The 17,313-nt window shown below is 42.0% G+C and overlaps 1 protein-coding gene across 1 annotated transcript in view; it reads right to left on the bottom strand.

Annotated features, from left to right (window-relative positions):
- The window catches only part of EML6 (EMAP like 6), a 227,285-nt gene that overhangs the window by 51,433 nt on the left and 158,539 nt on the right, over window positions 1-17,313 (bottom strand). The window contains exons 19-24 of the mRNA XM_045549610.1: window positions 14,609-14,720; window positions 14,226-14,353; window positions 11,244-11,385; window positions 8,282-8,434; window positions 7,980-8,111; window positions 1,314-1,402 (exon numbers count right to left, since the gene is read on the bottom strand). Of these exons, the coding sequence (XP_045405566.1) occupies window positions 1,314-1,402; window positions 7,980-8,111; window positions 8,282-8,434; window positions 11,244-11,385; window positions 14,226-14,353; window positions 14,609-14,720 (756 nt within the window). The remainder of the gene's footprint in view (window positions 1-1,313; window positions 1,403-7,979; window positions 8,112-8,281; window positions 8,435-11,243; window positions 11,386-14,225; window positions 14,354-14,608; window positions 14,721-17,313) is intronic.

The following is a 17,313-nucleotide window of genomic DNA, read 5'->3' as shown; positions in this document are numbered from 1 at the left end:
AATTCAAACTGGGGAGTGAGATCAATTCATCCATTAATACAATGCAATCATCTATAACAACATATATTTCTCAAGCACTATACATACGCTTCCTTTACAAACAATGAAAATATTACAAATGTACATGTCTCCGAATGTCTTTGGGAGTACCTTACAATACTGGGAAAGTTTGTAATACTGGCCAACTAAAGCTAGAGACAGGCAGATGCTTGGTACTCAGTGGCATACCCTTACTTCCTTTTCCTCTAGGGAAGCAATATTCCGTTCATTTTATCAAAGGTTACCTGCAAAAAACAAGTCAAGTTGTTTCCAGGAACTAAGAACACTTCTCTAGCACTTAATCAGGCAATGGCCTTTTGGTCATCAGGGTTCCTTTTGTGTAGACTTGTCCACAAAGCAATCTAGCTTTCAGGAGGATGTTTATGGATTAAAGAAATTTTTTTTTTTTTTGAGACAGAGTCTCACTCTGTTGCCCTGGGTAGAGTGCAGTGGCCCCATCATAGCTCACTGCAACCTCAAACTCGTGGGCTTAAGTGATCCTCCTACCTTATTTAGCCTCCCTAGTAGCTGGGACTACAGCCACCTGCCATAATGCCTGGCTAATTTTTCTATTTTTTTTTTTTAGTAGAGACAGGGTCTCACTCTTGCTCAGGCTGGCCTTGAACTCCTGAGCTCAAGCAATCCTCCCCCCTCGGCCTCCCAAAGCTCTAGGATTACAGGCGTGAGCCACCGCACCCGGCCTGTAATCAAAAATTCAAAAATTCAAAAATTCAAAAATTCAAAAATTTTATCTAGGCTTTGATTTCAAGAATTAAAAAATAACATATGTAATTAAGGACATGAGGAAATAGGGAAAAAAAGAAAACAGTTTGATACAACACTATAATAGTCACATTGTGGATAGTTTTTATTCCCCAAATTTGTTATTATTATTGTAGATAATATTATTATTACAAATAAACATGGAGATAATATGTTTTAAAAATTTATGCTCGTAAAAAGTTTTGCACAAAATGACATGTTGAATGGAAAAGGAATATGTAGCATCCAAATTGTTGGCTTATTAGTTGTCCTCAGGCAGAGAAAAATTAAGCAGAGCACCAACTGTACATTGCTACATCAGTGGTATGGTAAACCCCTATGTCCTTAGAAATCAGGAAGCCAGATTAAGCAATCAGATTTAAGAGATGATCAAGCTTACAGGCATACTAAATGTAACCCATATTAGTAGTTAAGACTGATAGGTTTTATTAAGATGCACATATCAAATCTTCACAAAATATTTAAAAAAATCATTGTGTATGATATTTTACCTCTGAAGGTCTTATTATGTGCCGTTTGCCTCTTGGAGCTTCAAAAAACAGTTGTTCTTTGGCACCTGAATTAACTTGCAATAATTTTCCTGTTATGATAGAATGAAACAGACAATTAAACTCTGCCTTTATCTCTTTATTATAAAATGATAAGTATGGCTGCCACTATTTTGACTCATTTTATCTAAGTCTCAAATTGAGTAGATATATGTTGAATTATTCAGAAGGGCATGTAAGGGTAATTACATGGCATGGTATAAACTCCAAAGCTATGATTATTAGACTAGGAATCTCTTAAAATTTGACCTTGGACATGTTTCAAATAACAGAAGAATCAAGCTTGATGTGTTTTACTCTGTTGCACTGAAAATAGCTAGAGTTTTCTAAAGCCTGACAAAAATCAATATTTTCCTCTTTTTCCCAGTTGCCTCCTAGCACATAGAAGTAGCAAAAGCAAACTGCTTTGGCAAGAATTATGGCCTTAGAAGTGAGATTCTTGTGAGCATTCACATTTACTTAGGTCCATAAATTCGTCTCTTAAATTTAGAAACAGAAAGGACACACAAAACAAACTGTACGTGCTCATTCTCTCCCCACCCCACCCTCATCTTATTGAAAATTTGAAAAGAAATCCAAGACTTTCTCCAAACAAAATGGTAAGCAAAAATAGCCTTTCAGTCTGATGTCAAATTGTAACCTTGGATTCATTTTGACTGATGGTAAAAAAGATTAGATTTCCTCATTCTCCTCCTGCAGTGGCAACAATTTCTTATGGATTGAAATTTAAGTAACTCAAGATATATAAGTTCTAGCATTTTTCAGCATTTTATTTATGGAACATTTCAAAAATATATGGAAGAATAGTATAAAGGACTCCTATGTGCCCACTGTTCAGCTTCAACAGTTATTAACTAAACATGGCCAACTCTGTTTCATGAACCTCTACTGACTCCCTCGTTTGATGAAAATTTAAGACATCATAACATTTCATCTGTAAATAGTTCAGTATATATATACACACACACATAATAACATTTCATCCCAACCCCGCCCTTTTCCCCCCATAACTGTATATATCTAGTAGCCTTGAAATGTCCTTCTTGGAACAATAATACCAAAATAAGAAATTTGTGGTTTATATCATGTTCTTTAACATTCATATAGGCACCACCTAGGTCTGAAATCTAACTTGGCTAATCTTAAGGAGTTATTATAGATTGTACAGAGTGTAGGTCTATTTCTGAGTGACTAAAAACAAGGTTCTCTCTTTTCTTACCTGACAGCCTGAATCATTTCTAATTTGGTGAGTTATAACATGGTGAAAAGCGAGTTTTGCCTTGACTCTGAGGAGCAAGTGAATCTCTAAATGTATCCTCTGAAATGGGCACATCTTCCTGACTTTATGGCTAAATGGTTAATTATCTTTGGGCATTTAGCACTGTAAGAAAATGAGCAATCAATACTTTTCCAAGGAACTAAACGTATCTGTGATATATTTTTAGGACCCTCAAGAGTGACTGCACACAACAAAGCTGTGGATAAAGGATGAAAGGATTCAGTGAAAACATTTGAATGTGGCTAATTTTAGATGATTTTCAGCCATGAGAGAACGCAGAGGACTGTTAATTCTTGAATAATCCCAACATCTTACTTTACACCATAGTTTCAAAGATCCTGCTTCACTTAAAAAAAAAACCAAACAAACCCAAAACTATTAAAAATATCTCAGTGAGGGAATTTATGATTGCCAGAACATTTGACAATCTGACATAGACAAGCACCAGAAGTGCTGTGTGGCGTCATCGTCACCTTGTGGGGTACCTACCTGGCCCATGCCCCCTGCCAAGGGCTGGGCCCCTGAGGTCACATTTGTACTCTGGAGGCAGACGATGACCCAGGAGGGGCCAGGCCCAAACTGGGCTGGATAATCAAATTCTCTCTCCTGGGACACTGGAACCTGGGAAGCTGCATCAGTGGGTATCTAGCCGGGATGAGATGTAGATTCTGGAACTCAGCGTGGCATATTGGGGCAGCTGAGACTAGACCTTGTGCCAGTGAGTCAGGGAAAGCTGCCGGTGCAGACAGAGGGGCAAAGGCAGAGACGAGAGCCAGAAGAACAGTCGACGCCAAGACCAGCTGCCTAAGAACAGGAGCCGAGGAGAGAGGAACTACCTGCTTGGTTTCTGAGCACTTTCTAGTTCATTCCTAAAGCCAATTTCTTGAAAGGTGTTGCTTCTTGCTCTTGGATTCTATGAGTTATCTCTACATCTTTCCAAAAAATTCATCCTTTATTATTATTGTAAAATGTAAGCTGGTTTGAGCGGGTTCTTGTTCCTTGCAACCAAGGATGTGAAGGGGGAAAAAAAACAAACCAGAAATATTCTTCTATTAGGAAGGCATAATTATGGATGTGGTTTTCCTCCCCCACCAAAATTTTCTTTACTGCTGTTATTACACTTTTTTTTTTTTTTTAAGCCTAGAGGAAATATTTAGGTCATCACTCTTTTTGTTCTCTCTGCCTGCTGCATGAGCACGCTCTCTCTCTCTATAAAAACCACTGAAATATTCTGAGGGCAAAGAGCAAAAAATCTGCTTAATGCATATATAATTGTCCTAGAATAATAATAGCCTATTCTTTCAGAATCACATTTTTATTCACTGGAAACGTCTGCTCACATAGAATAAGAGAACTGAAAGAGACACATGTTCTCATTACTGAGAAGGTAATCACACGTCTTGCTGGTGTTACACAGAGCTTTGTAGTCCACAGAGTGATCCACATACATCAATCCGGTTGCTATGTAATTTACAAGTTAGACTAATTCCAAAATTGGTACTAAACATACGAAACATGTCAGCATATTTGCAATGAAAATGGGAATTAAATGTCCTATTACAGCTCAAACTGTTAATTTGTAAAAGATCTTATAGTCCTGATATTTCTAGAAATAAACTTATAGCATCTAGAAAATATCCTTCTACATTTTCTCTCTGTCCATATATTTTTTCCTTCTCGAGCATTCTGTGCAAAAGCTTTCATTCAGCGGTAGCTGATGTTCCCGCAAGAGCCGATCGATGTGCTTTTCGCTTTTCTGAGGACCTGCGGTTGCCATGGGCACGGGAAGCTGCTTGCCTGGCGGCTGTACTATCCCTGCCCCTGACAAGCCAGCTGGCTCCAGCAAATGCTGTCACCATTTTCGACAGGATCAAAGGCATAAAACAGATTCTTGCTTCTAAATTCCACTCTCAACCCTGGCCAGACCCTCGAGGCCCCTGCTGTGAGCGCGAGGCTGGTCTCAAGGCAGCAGGGCACATTCTCAAGATCAGGCATTTTGGGGACGAGGGTATCAAGAGTCCAAGAATATCAGGGTGACACATGTTTCATGGCTAATGGGACTGGAGTTAGACCAGGGAAGATTCACAGGCACGCTTTCTTTTATCCTCCAGATGTAATTCCTCCCTAATATTGTATTGTACTCTCAATCCACAGCAATCTCTTGGCCCAACCCCCTCCTCTGACAGGAAGAGCCCTTAGGAAGAGAGGTAAGGTGGCTTTTCGAAGACCTTGACCTCCTCCTCTTCATTCCCTGTGCCCTTTCCATCGTCCAGAGCTCTGGGAGGCTGGCCTTGGGCAGAATTATAGAAATAGTGAGGTTTCTCTACCTCCCCACAAGTGATGGCCCCACTCTGTACACACACCTTCACCTAGGCCCCTCCATGGCAGCAACCCTCTGATCCTGGCTGAGACCTTGTGCTTTCCTTCTGGGACTTACTCTTCTTTATGTTCCTAGCATCTGACACAGGGCCTACACATTTGCAGGAAGGGGAGGGGAGGGGAGGGGAAGTGAGGAGAGGGGAGGGGAGGGGAAGTGAGGGGAGGGGAGAGGAGGGAAGGGGAGGGGAGGGGAAGGAAAAGGAGGGGAGGGGAGGAGGGAGGGGAGGGAAGGGAAGGGAGAGGAGAAAGAAAAGAAAGAAAGAAAGAAAAAAACCTCCTTCTACCCTAAATGCAAATCAAAACCACAATGAGATACCACCTAACATCCATTAGGATGACTACTATCAAAACAAAGCCAGAAGTGTTGGCAAGGATGTGAGAACTTGGAACCCTGTGAACTACTGTAGGAATATAAAATGGTACGGGTGCTATGGAAAACAGTGTAGTGGTTCCTCAAAAAATTAAAACTGGAACTACCATATGATCCAGCAATTCCACCTCCAAGAACTGAAATCAGTCTTGCAGAGATATCTGTTTTTCCATATTCATAGCAGCATTATTCACAATAGCTAAAATGTGGCAGCAACCCAGCTGTCCGTCGACAGATAAACAGAGAAGCACAACATGGTAGATACATACAATGGAATATTATTCAGTCTTAAAGAGGAAGGAAATTCTGACACATGCTACAACACGGATGAACCTTGAGGACATTATGCTAAGTGAAATAGGCCAGTTACAAAAAGACAAATACTGTATGATTCCACCCATATGAGGTAACTAGAGTAGTTGAATTCACTGGGACAAAGTAGACTGGTGGTTGCCAGGGGTTTGGGGAATGGGAAATTATTGTTCACTGGGCACAGAGGTTCCATCTGACAAGATGAAAAGAGCTCTGGAGATGGACGGTGGTGATGGTTGCACAACAATGTGAATTTTCCTAATACCATTGAACTGTGCACTTAAAAATGGTCACAACGGTAAATTTTATGTTATGTGTATTTTACTACGATTAAAAATATTTTTCTATAAATCCTCCCTATCAGAAATTACTCTTTCTAAATCGACTTTTCTCTTGACCCTTCCCTCTCCAATATAAATAATAACGGGTTCTAACCCCTCAATGATCCTTGCAGTGTAGTGGTAGGATTTGACATATTCTATCGGGTGTTGTGTGTGTGGGTAGCTTCTAAATAAAATTCCCTGTAGTTTCATCTACCTGGCAGGAGAATAAATGGGGGGAAATCACTGTTTAAGGAAAAAACAAAACAAAACAAAGCAGAGAATATCAAAGAAGGGGTTTGGGAAACAGCTGCTGTCGTCAGCCTCCTTGGTTCCTAGATCACTCTCCAATGGCCCGTGTCCTGTCTGGTGACAAACACCACTCTAAGCCTTCGGCACCACATTCACAGTCACTGTCCTGATATGAAAGCGAGAGGGACTTATCTGATCTCCCTTTGCCCTTGTTGGGACTTGTACACCTCTCACAATAAATTGCATGCTTTTTTCTCCATCTGTTGTAAAACCCCTGCAGGTTGTAAAGGTGACAAAGTCCCAATTCCAGGGTGACAAGTACAGTTACAACTAAATACCTGCCTGGCAGAAGGATTTCCAAGCCCCAGTCTCCAGCCACTACTTCAAGAAATACTTGAAAGAAAACGTTCTGGCATCTCTGAAATAACCCCCTTTTGGTTGAGTTCCTCATCGTCTCTTTCTTCTGGTTTATTTCAGTTGCTCTCCAACCCCACGCTCACTTATGGAAGGGAATGCCTCACTCTAAATACCTCAGAGTCACCTAGTGCCTGCAGGATGAAGTTCAGTGCTAAACTTCCTAGCATGACAGAGAGGGTCCTTCACACTCCGCCCAGGTCTGCATCTCCAGTCCCCTCCCCTTGCACCCTCAGCCTTACTCACTACTTAATCACGCCCGTGTTTCCCACCTCTGCATCTTTGCACACATATTCCTTCTGCCTGGAATGCTCTTCCTTGACTTGCTATCTGGCGAATTCCAGCTCATCCGTCTCAAACATTACTTTTGTGAAGCTTGGTGGAGTCCCCCTGGGAGCTCTTCCCCCAGAGCACACATCAGGCGTGGTGCTTTTCTAACACTGTGGACAACTACTTTTTTGAAAGCAAGCACCCTGCCCATTCCTAAATGCCTGCTCCAGACCCTTAACACCAGAAAAATCTCTAGGATTAGATGTAAGAGCAACCCACACGACAGCACTCGTGTCCCCCGGGCACTCATTCTGAGCCCTGCTCGCCACTTCCCCTGTGACTCGCCACTTCTGGCTCTCAAGCCTTAACCAGTGTGTGCCCCATGTTGTTTAAGGACAGTGTGCCTCCCTCACTAAATTACAGACTCCACAGAGAGTAGGAACCATGCCTTACTCACATCTAGATGCTCCGCATTTTCTAGCTCAAGCCTTTACACGTAGCATTAGGTGATTAAATAAATGACAAACCCTCCTGGTGTTTGTGGGCATGTCCTGGGCAGGCTGGGAGTTTTGGAGAGCAAACTTTAGGCAAGCTCCATGTAGCTTTCTACCTGCACTGGAGGAGGGAAATGGCTTGAGACCTTCTGGGTGGTTCTCTAGGAAGCAGAGCTTTGGTCAGAACAGGGGAAGAGGTGGAGACCCAAGGCAAGAACACCAACGCCCAACCCAAAGGTGAGGTGCTGCCTGTGACGTAACAGAACTCTTCATGTATCTTCGTCTTAAAACTCAGTGGCTTGAATTAATAATGATAATAATTAAAAGATGGAAAAAGTACTCAAAATGTTAGCAACAGCTGCTTCTGGGTTGTACAATCACAGTCATTTATGTTGTTGGGGGCTTCCCCCCATTTTTCTCTAATACTCAACTGCCATTCTCTCTGGAAACAACTCACAAGTGGATATTGATTTTTTTTAAACACAGAAATTATATTTTAAAAGACACAACATACTTTACCTCTGGAGTCCCAGTCAATGTGTGTAATGTAACTAGAAGCACCTTTACAGATGCCAACCCTTTTGCTCGTAAGCACGTTGTAAATATCCACAAAGTTATCATGGGATGCCACGGCAAGGTATTTTCCCGTGTCTATGAAGAAAAAGGTGCAGTTAGCACTGAAACATTTTATATGGGAGTTTACTTAGTATTTTAAAGTGGGGAAAAGATCAAGGAAACATTTGTTAATAAAATAGTCCATTCTTGTCAATTTTTTGTCCCCAGACTGTGGTATTTTAAAAAGTATCTGTGGTCATTATCACCTTTGGAAAATTTAATGTCAGAGATCATTTCTTTTCTGTGATGGAAGGAGACCATGTCTTCAACAGTGTCAGCATTTACAACCAGGAAACTCCCATCATTCAAGCCGACTGCTAAGGCTTTCCCGTCAGGGGAGAAGGCACAACATCGTCCACCTGTGAAAGAATCCACAAAGAACGCTGTTTTGATCCAGCACTGCAGGGTCAAGCAAACCAAATGAGGAGATGGAGACATTTGCTTATATGCAATATGCACGGACATGTGACTGTGTCTTCAACACTACAAGTGTGAGAACTAAAGTTTCATAATTTAAAACATCTCTTTCCTCCCCCCAAATCCAAGGAAAATGATAATGTAAAAAGTACATTTTCAGTTTCTATGAGGTTTATTCACTCATTTCTTAGTATCGGAATACCTGAGATTTTCAAAAGACAAGTGGGGCAAAATGGAGAAAAGGAGTAGAATATTAATTGGTATCTTTTCTTCCAAGAAAAGAGGTAATATATAAGAACAGGAGTTCTGTAATAACATTTCTAGAAATCATTTTTTGGATATCATGCCTTATCTACAAACTGGCTTTAGAGAACCTTGTTCTATTAATACTTTTAGCCACTCCAATTCTCTGATCCATGGATCATAGTGCATCATTCTCGGGGTGAAAGATGTTGTTCCTGCCTCTTCTGTCATGGGAAGAATGGAACATGGACAACAGCCTCTCGAGGGGAATCTGCAGGACTCATCGGGACCGGGATGACAGTGCTGCTCCAGCTGTGTTTTCCACTTCCTTGTAGGCCACAGGGAGACGTTCCTCAATGAGGAGCGTTCACTTCGTGGGGGCATGTTTAGTAGGAAGCCCGTTGAAGAGAATACCCACCCCCTGCCACCACTCTTATTGACAAGACTTTGGTAAGCACAGACCCAGGGACGGGACAGCCACTCAGCCTTGTGCTGTGGCATTTCATACTGAGTGTCCCTACAAACTCCTGTCACTGTTGACACTACACTGCAAGGTATGTTTATACCAATAACCTGAAATTGGCTCATCTAAATCATGTATTTATTGGTTCAAGCACCTAGCACTTATTTACCTACTATGAATCAGACACGGTGCTGGTACTGGGAGAACAAGCCTGCCCTTCAGGAGTTATCAAGATCAGGTTATCTTTAATTTATTGTACAAACCAGGACACATGTGAGAGTGAAAAGGAGAGCTATTAATAATTACACCAGAACAACAGGGGTAAACTGGGTTGAATGGTCATCCTATTAAAGATGGGTCAACAGTTGTTCTTTTCCACTAATTTTTAACCTAGGGAATAAAGTCCATTAAATGACATTCAAGTCTCCTACAATGAGGTCTTGGTCTATCATTTCCCCAATATAAATTAGGGGCCAAAATGATTCTAGCTTGCAGTGGTTGAAAGCATGGGCTTTGGACTCAGACCTGGGTTTGAATCCTGGCTCCCCCACCTGCCAGGGCCGGGGAGTCTGGGGTAGAGAGAGGCAACACGGCAGAGGGAGGCAGCATCCAGCAGTGGCCACAGGTGTGCCCTCCGGAGCCGTGCTGCCCGGGTTTGAATTCAGTTTCTTATTACTTACTTACTAGCTGTGCAAATAACTTAAGTTCCTTGTGCCTCAGTTTCCTAATCTGTAATTGGCAATAATAACGGCATTATTCACTGGGTTCCCACGAAGACTAAATGTGAAGTGCTAGCACCGTCTCTGGCTCAGCGATGCTAGCCACCCTCACGACTCTTACTGCTGTCTTGACGTCTTTCTTCGTTTTACTCTCCTAGAATACACTCCTCATGTCTCTCTGCCTACAAAACTACTCTGTGCAAATATTCTAGGGCCAGGCCCCCATCTCTTCCTCTCATCTTCAGAACTTTTGAGTCTCAGCCCCCCTGACACCTCCCCGATGAAGTAGTCCCAGCCAGTAGGTCTCTTCCGAGCCTCTGTGGTACCTCATTTGTGCCAGATTATCTTCTTTGTCCCTCCCCTCCCCTCTTTGCCATTCTCTGCCCTGCTTTGTGTCCAGCGCTGGCCTGCGTGGACTGCTGCAATGGGCTCCCTTGTCATCTGGCCGGGTTTGCATGAGCAGGAGAAGCATGAACAGGAGACTGGAGGCACGGAGGAAGGATGGGGAGGTTGGGGTATTTATTCCCCTCGCTGCCTCCTGCAGGGTCACACTGCACACTGTCCAAGTCCCCTCGCTGACCATCACAGCTGCTGCTTTCAAGGTTGCAGGAATCACTCTGTCCTCTTGCTCCTTCAGGCCGGGGCTGGTGATGGAACCCACTGTTACCAGCCGCATGGCGCTGCACTATAGCACTGTCATTTCTTATGCTGTCCCCATCCCTTTATAATAGACCTGTATTTTTAGACTATCCTCAAATCACCCAATTTGAATGGACTTTCTGTTGCTCGAACCCTGTTCAAGTCTTGTCCAGCTCACGCTAGAGATGGGACATTCACCTTGGGACCCCAGTGCCTGACACTCAGAAGCTACTCAGTAAATGTTTGCTGAATTTGTGCTTTTCAGTATACCTCTTGCTTCTTAAGTATTGTTTTTCTACATAACTGACCTCTGTTTTCCAGTAATCAGTAAGTTCTGGAGACCGTTATTCACAAAGACAAACCGCATTCCTTATGAGCTAATAAGCCTCAACTGAGTCCCACAGCTCCCGATGACAAGAGGAAGGACATATTGCCCCCAGGTGGCAAGTGTCGGTGCAGTGCAAGGAAAATGCCGTGAACAATGGAGCCGGATCGGGCCAGCCTTTTGGTGTAATTCTACCTGTGCTCAGTGATGACTGCAGCAACACACACTGAATTCTCATTGCCCAGCATGTTTTTGAGCATATAACAGCGGCTCTCAGTAAACATTTGTCGAATGAATGAATAAACCCAACACATTCGTTGCTTGTAAACACTTTTACAGATGTGTAAGGGGATGCTACGTACCTTTTTTGAGTTTCCGTACTGCCAGCATCCGGTGCTGGGCGGATAATTCCCAGATCCGAAGCGTTTTATCATCACTCACGGTTGCACAGATGGGCAGGAGAGGGTGCGCGGCCAACCCCCACACCTCTCCCTCCATGTGGCCCTGTGGGAGAGGACGAGGGGCAACATAAACTCTGCTCTGCTATTTGGAGAGCCCTTCTTCAGCCTCATGCTGCACATCCGGACCAAGAGTACCCAAACAGGTGCAAAGACAAACACAGTCTGGGCTTCCTTTAGCCAAAATAATTGCACGAAATTTTTTCACTTGAATCTACAGCTGGGCCCATGTGATGTTAACTCGTTCATCTGGAAAGCAAAACACGGACTCCTTGCTTATTGCTCTTGTTTATATGATGCCAAATACCTTCTCACTTAGAAACACCCAGGTGAAGAGTGAAATGCCCTCATTTTATCCTGGTTGATACTGAATAAACTTAATATATACATACCTCCTAAGTAAAGCAACTTGATCACAAGGACACAAACTGCTTCCTTCAACAAAATCATATCCTAAAAGATGTAGGTGCCACCTATCTTTGTCAGTGGAATTGGACAGCAATATTCTCATTATTTATGCAATTTTAGTGCTTTGACTGCACAGCATTTGGCAGAGCAGAAATAGAGCTGAATTTTCATTTCAAGAGTCCTAGGTGTAGCTCGAGTTTAGCATCTGTTCACAAGTTGGTCTGTCCATGTGCCAACAGTGAACATCAGAAACCTGAAAGGTGCTTAACGTGCACTGGAGCAAGTCCACAGCCCTGTATCTTGTCACAGACACACTTGGCTGGCTTAAAATAACAAAAATAAAACCAAGGAGAAAATGACTTTGATTCCTACAATTTGTCACTCAATAATGCAGTGTAAAGAAGAGATTAGTGCACAGAGCAGTGAAACAGACCAAATTATTTACTGAATTTCTGCTTTTAATGGCTAATAATAAAAACGCTTTGCTCAGTAAAAAAGGAAGACCTTACACAGGCATCTGAAAGGTGTTTGTAGCTGGAATGCTTTTGGGAACAGGCAGCTTTCCAAAGAGAAAATGGATGATTCCAATTTAACTGGGAAGCTATTTGGGCAAAACAGTAATTTGGCAGAAGATGCAAAGTTCCAAATACAGCTGACATTCAAATATCTGAGAAAATGAGGGGCTGAAGATTTATGGGATTAGATTTATGGGATTTGGGAGCACCCTACATCCCCAGTTTTCTATTTTTCTTCTGTTCAGGAGCCTCTCAGCCTCAGAGTCCCTGTCAGAGGACAGGTCAGCTGTCAACCCCACATCCCCCCAGACCAGCTCTGCTTGCGGCTCTTCTACAAACTCAGCCCCTTCGTATGTTCTGCTTGAGGACACGGTTGTTGTGGATTCTGAGATCCTTTCGAACCACTGCTTCATTCTGATTTCAAAATTCTATTTCCACAATCTAATCTTATTATTTTAATTCCTCCATAACATAGGAACAAACAGCGAGTGAGGCAGGTTGGAAGAAACTTTTCAGGTTTTTTTTTTTAAAAGACATGGTCTTGCTCTGTTTCCTAGGCTGGAGTGCAGTGCCATGATCATAGCTCACTGCAGCCTCAAACTCCTGGGCTCAAGCGACTGTTAGCCCCCAGAGAGCAGGAAGCCCTTGTTCCACGGTGTACACCGCAGAGCACAGGGCTGACCTTGGCAGGAGCCCAGCAGACATCAGTTGAACTGAACTACTGAGTTCTACCTAAAAGGAAACAGTAAATGATGGAACAGACAGAGAAAAGAGGGATGCTGAGAAAAAAGGGAAAGAACGGTGCACATGTAAGGTGAGAACGGTGTAACCAACATCTGATGTGCAGGTTCTACCAGCTCCACCGGCCACCCCATTGCTCAGGGGCTTTCCCTCGTACCCACACTAGGAGACGTGGGGAAGGAACAGCCCGGTGCAATGACAAACCTTGGTTCGAATCCCAGCTCTGCAGTTCTTAGCATGTAGCTGCGGGCAATTTACTGGGCTTTGGGTTCCTCATCTATGAAACAATTTCAACTGAGCAATTCTGTTGTGGAGATGAGAGAGGAATTTTGCACAATAGTAAGGCCGGACACATAATAGGTACTCAGTAAGTGGTAGTTGTGGTTATTTTTATTATTAGAGCAATGGAAACAAATATAGGAAAGAAGAAAATTGTAGAGAACCAAAAAGTGAAAAGCATTTATCATTCAAGTTTACAACATACTTAAATAAAATTGCCTCAGCTATAACATAATACTTGTTAAAATGAGAAGACTTGGAGTTTAAATCTTACGCTGCTGTTTAAATCATATCACAGTATAAATATTCCAAGATATTTAGCAATATAGCATGTATGAAACAATTTTCATACTGGCATAGCTGGCAAACATTTGGAGTTTAAAAAGAAATACTTTTCAATGAAATTAAATAAGAAGTTATGGTCAGAGAGAAAAAAAAATCAGTTTGGAAGGAAACAACAAAAGCAAGAACAGCTGGAGCAAAAAGAGGTCATGCTTCAAGGATGCATGTTCTCCATCCTAGCTGCTTGTGAGATTTGTGTTTTTGCAGACCAACAGCAAGCAAGAAAAAAAAAAAAGCCCTCAGTCCTACAACCACAAAGAACTGAATTCTGCCAACAACTTCAGTGAGCTGGGAAAAATCTTCCTCAGCTGAGCCTCAGATGAGACTGCCACCCTGGCCCTTACTGCAGCCTTGTAAAACCCTTAGCAGAGGACTGGGCTAGGCTGTGCTCAGATTTCTGGTCCATAGAAACTGTGCAATAATAACCACATGTTGGCTTAAGCTGCTAAGCTTGTGGCAATTTGTTACACAGCAATAGGTAACTAATTCAACACTTACACAACCAAGGGTACCTCCTGAAATTCTGCACCCTAAGCACCTCCCTTGCCTCTCCCTAGTCCCAGCCCTGAACTGTGGTTTAGAATATGTACACACACAGTACCTGCACGAGTAGCGTCATTGGGCCGCTCTTATCGATTTCCAGAATCTCTCCATTTTTCGTTCCCACCAGGATATGTCCATGTCCCAAAGTGATGGCACGAATGGAAGGGTTATCTTCCAAAAGCAAGCCTGGGAGTAGGGGGACATGTTGTATTTAATAGAACAATGACCAGAAAAAGACTAATTACTATATAAATTTGATTTTTATTAGTTCTAAAGTACTAGGTGCTAGGCAGTCATCCTTGACATTTCTATCAGGGGCTGAGATCTCTGAACGTGGGAGAAAGAAAGAATTGATTTGATAATAGTTTTCCAAAAACTTCAGTACTATCTTGTCCATCCCTGTGAACAGAAAGATTTCTATTGCATATTTCAGAGTGGCACCTTTTGAGCTAGTTGACAATGCTGCTCTTTTAATGGCATAAGTCTTCAAGCATCTTTCAAACATATCATCCCAGAGCTCCACGATTCCATCCTTTCCACCTGTTACAAAGCCCTGTGAAGGCACATGGTAGGTGTTATACACACATCAAAATGCCCAGTTACCCACCCAGCCCCAAGAGGATTCCCCCATGGGTAACGCAGCTTTGTGATGGTTATCTACCTAAATATATGAGACTGAAAAAGCTATTATAGCAAGACCATTCTTTATATAATACTTTCAGAAAGCATCTCTCCCAACTTCTCTAGCAGGATTAAGCACATTCTCCCTGTGTTCACTGCACTCTCCTCAGACCATGGCTGGCAGTCGGCACACTGGCTCTGTGCCCAGTCTCCCATCCGGAGCATGAGTTCCTGTGGTTCAGGACCAGCCCCCGAACCTAGCAGAGTTTCTGGTATTTCATATACTCCTACCAAATGGATTGGAAGTAACATCACAATTCAAAATTATTGTTACATAAGAAGGAAGAAAACTTCATTATTTAAGAGTAACTTAGGGCCGGGTGCGGTGGCTCACGCCTATAATCCTAGCACTCTGGGAGGCTCAGGCGGGTGGATTGCTCGAGGTCAGGAGTTTGAGACCAGCCTCAGCAAGAGTGAGACCCCGTCTCTACTAAAATAGAAACAAGTTATCTGGCCAACTAAAATATATATATAGAAAAAATTAGCTGGGCATGGTGACGCATGCCTGTAGTCCCAGCTACTCGGGAGGCTGAGGCAGGAGGATCGCTTAAGCCCAGGAGTTTGAGGTTGCTGTGAGCTGGGCTGACACCACGGCACTCACTCTAGCCTGGGCAACACAGTGAGACTCTGTCTCAAAAAAAAAAAAAAAAAAAAAGAGTAACTTAGGTCCTCAATATAATGAAACTATCCTACTGTTAATATTTTGTTCAATAGATATCAATTTCCACAATTAAAATCCAGATTAATTTTTTACAAAACCTAGAAAGTAGAAAGTTTAACATATTGGGTATATATATATATATATATATGCATATTATTTTTACTGAACAGTGATCTTCATTCTTGTTCTAAGCTTATGATTTTTTGGCTTTACTAGTTTTCCTTTCTAGTAGCTTATCATATATACCAACTGTTCTTAGAAAGGTTATTTTTTTTAAGAAAAATACTGAGTAACTCATTGTTTTCTCAGAAACTTTTAATTTGGTGCATTTCAATGAAGTTCACAAAGAAATAATATTTTGAAGTATATTACATTAAATGTCCTTATTCTTAATATAGAATTTGTACCAAGGGAAATTTAATCCTCAAATTAAGTTTAAATGCAGTATATGATATTGTGATACCTTGTCTTTCCCCATGATTCTGCAGCTTAACTTACCAAACAAGAGAGTTTAAACAAGTTATATCATATCTACTTCTGTGCCTACAGAAATTCTGCATTCTGCTTTAATCTTTTCTAACATTTGCAGTTTAACCAAAAACACATTTGCCAGTAAAAAACAGCTTAACCACTACAACAACCATTACAGTTGCACATCTAACATGAACCTACCTTTGCAGTAGGATCAACATATTTACCCGGGGACAGGTAAATGAAAAGTGAGGCTTATCTTAGCTAGGTGTGTTGGGATGCTTAGACTAGAAGTCAGAGAGCACAGATGAACTGGTACCACCAAGTAAATGGAAAAAACTGGTATTTGCTGGCAAGTTGATTGTAGAAGGTGTCTTAATAGCATTGAAGGTGCTATGGTTTAAATGTTTGTTCCCTCCAAAACTCATGTTGAAATTTAATTGCCACTGTAACAGTATCAAGATGTGGGACCTTTAAGAGGTGGTTAAGGCTCTTAAAAGAGGCAGAGTCCTCATGAATGGATTAATGCCATTATTGCAGCAGCAGGTTCATCATAAAACAGTGAACTACTTGGCCCCCTCTCACTGTCCCTTGCCCTTCCACCTTCTGCCATGGGACGATGCAGCAACAAGGCCCTCACCAGATGCAGCCCCTTGATCTTGGACTTTCAGTCCAGAACTATGAGCCAATAAATTTCTGTTCATCATAAAATACCCAGTCTCAGGAATTCTGTTAGAGCACTAAAAACGGACCAAGACAGAGGTAAGTGTTATCTTTGTAAAGGAACACTGCAAGGCAGGTGGACAGACCAGGGCAATGAAGAGCTTGAGCGGAAGCATGGCCAGTGAACTCACTTCACTGTAACACTCTTGCTAAAGCTGAGCCTGTCTACACAGGAGCAAACTGGTTATGAACGTAACTTCTGGTCATAACAAATTAATGTACAGACAAATAATCTGCCTACTTGATACTTCCAGGTCTCTGTTCATTGTATCACCAAGGAGGAAAACAACACTGAGATCCTTCTTAGTACTCTTCTGCTACTGTGTGTCCACATTTATCCTGGCACTTAAGTTTCCTTATAAGTGAAAGCCAGGAAGAGCAAGTGTGAAAAAAAGTGGAGAGAAATTGCATATAAAGAAACAATTATAAACAAAAAATCATAGAAATATTTATGTTCCCCTCACTATCTTCCCTCAACTGAGTTTCCTGACAACTACTTCCTAATTCAGATAGGAGTGTTTTTAGATACAGGCATCCTCTTGGTGGCATTCCTCAGACGACCTTATAATTTTAGAAAGCTGACGAGGAAAATGAATTCTGAAAAACAAGC

The sequence above is a fragment of the Lemur catta genome, chromosome 4 (assembly GCF_020740605.2).
Source record: "Lemur catta isolate mLemCat1 chromosome 4, mLemCat1.pri, whole genome shotgun sequence".
In the NCBI taxonomy this organism is placed as follows: Eukaryota; Metazoa; Chordata; class Mammalia; order Primates; family Lemuridae; genus Lemur; species Lemur catta.
The sequence above is the reverse complement of the archived record's forward strand: the minus strand, read 5'-3'. Positions and strand labels throughout refer to the sequence as shown.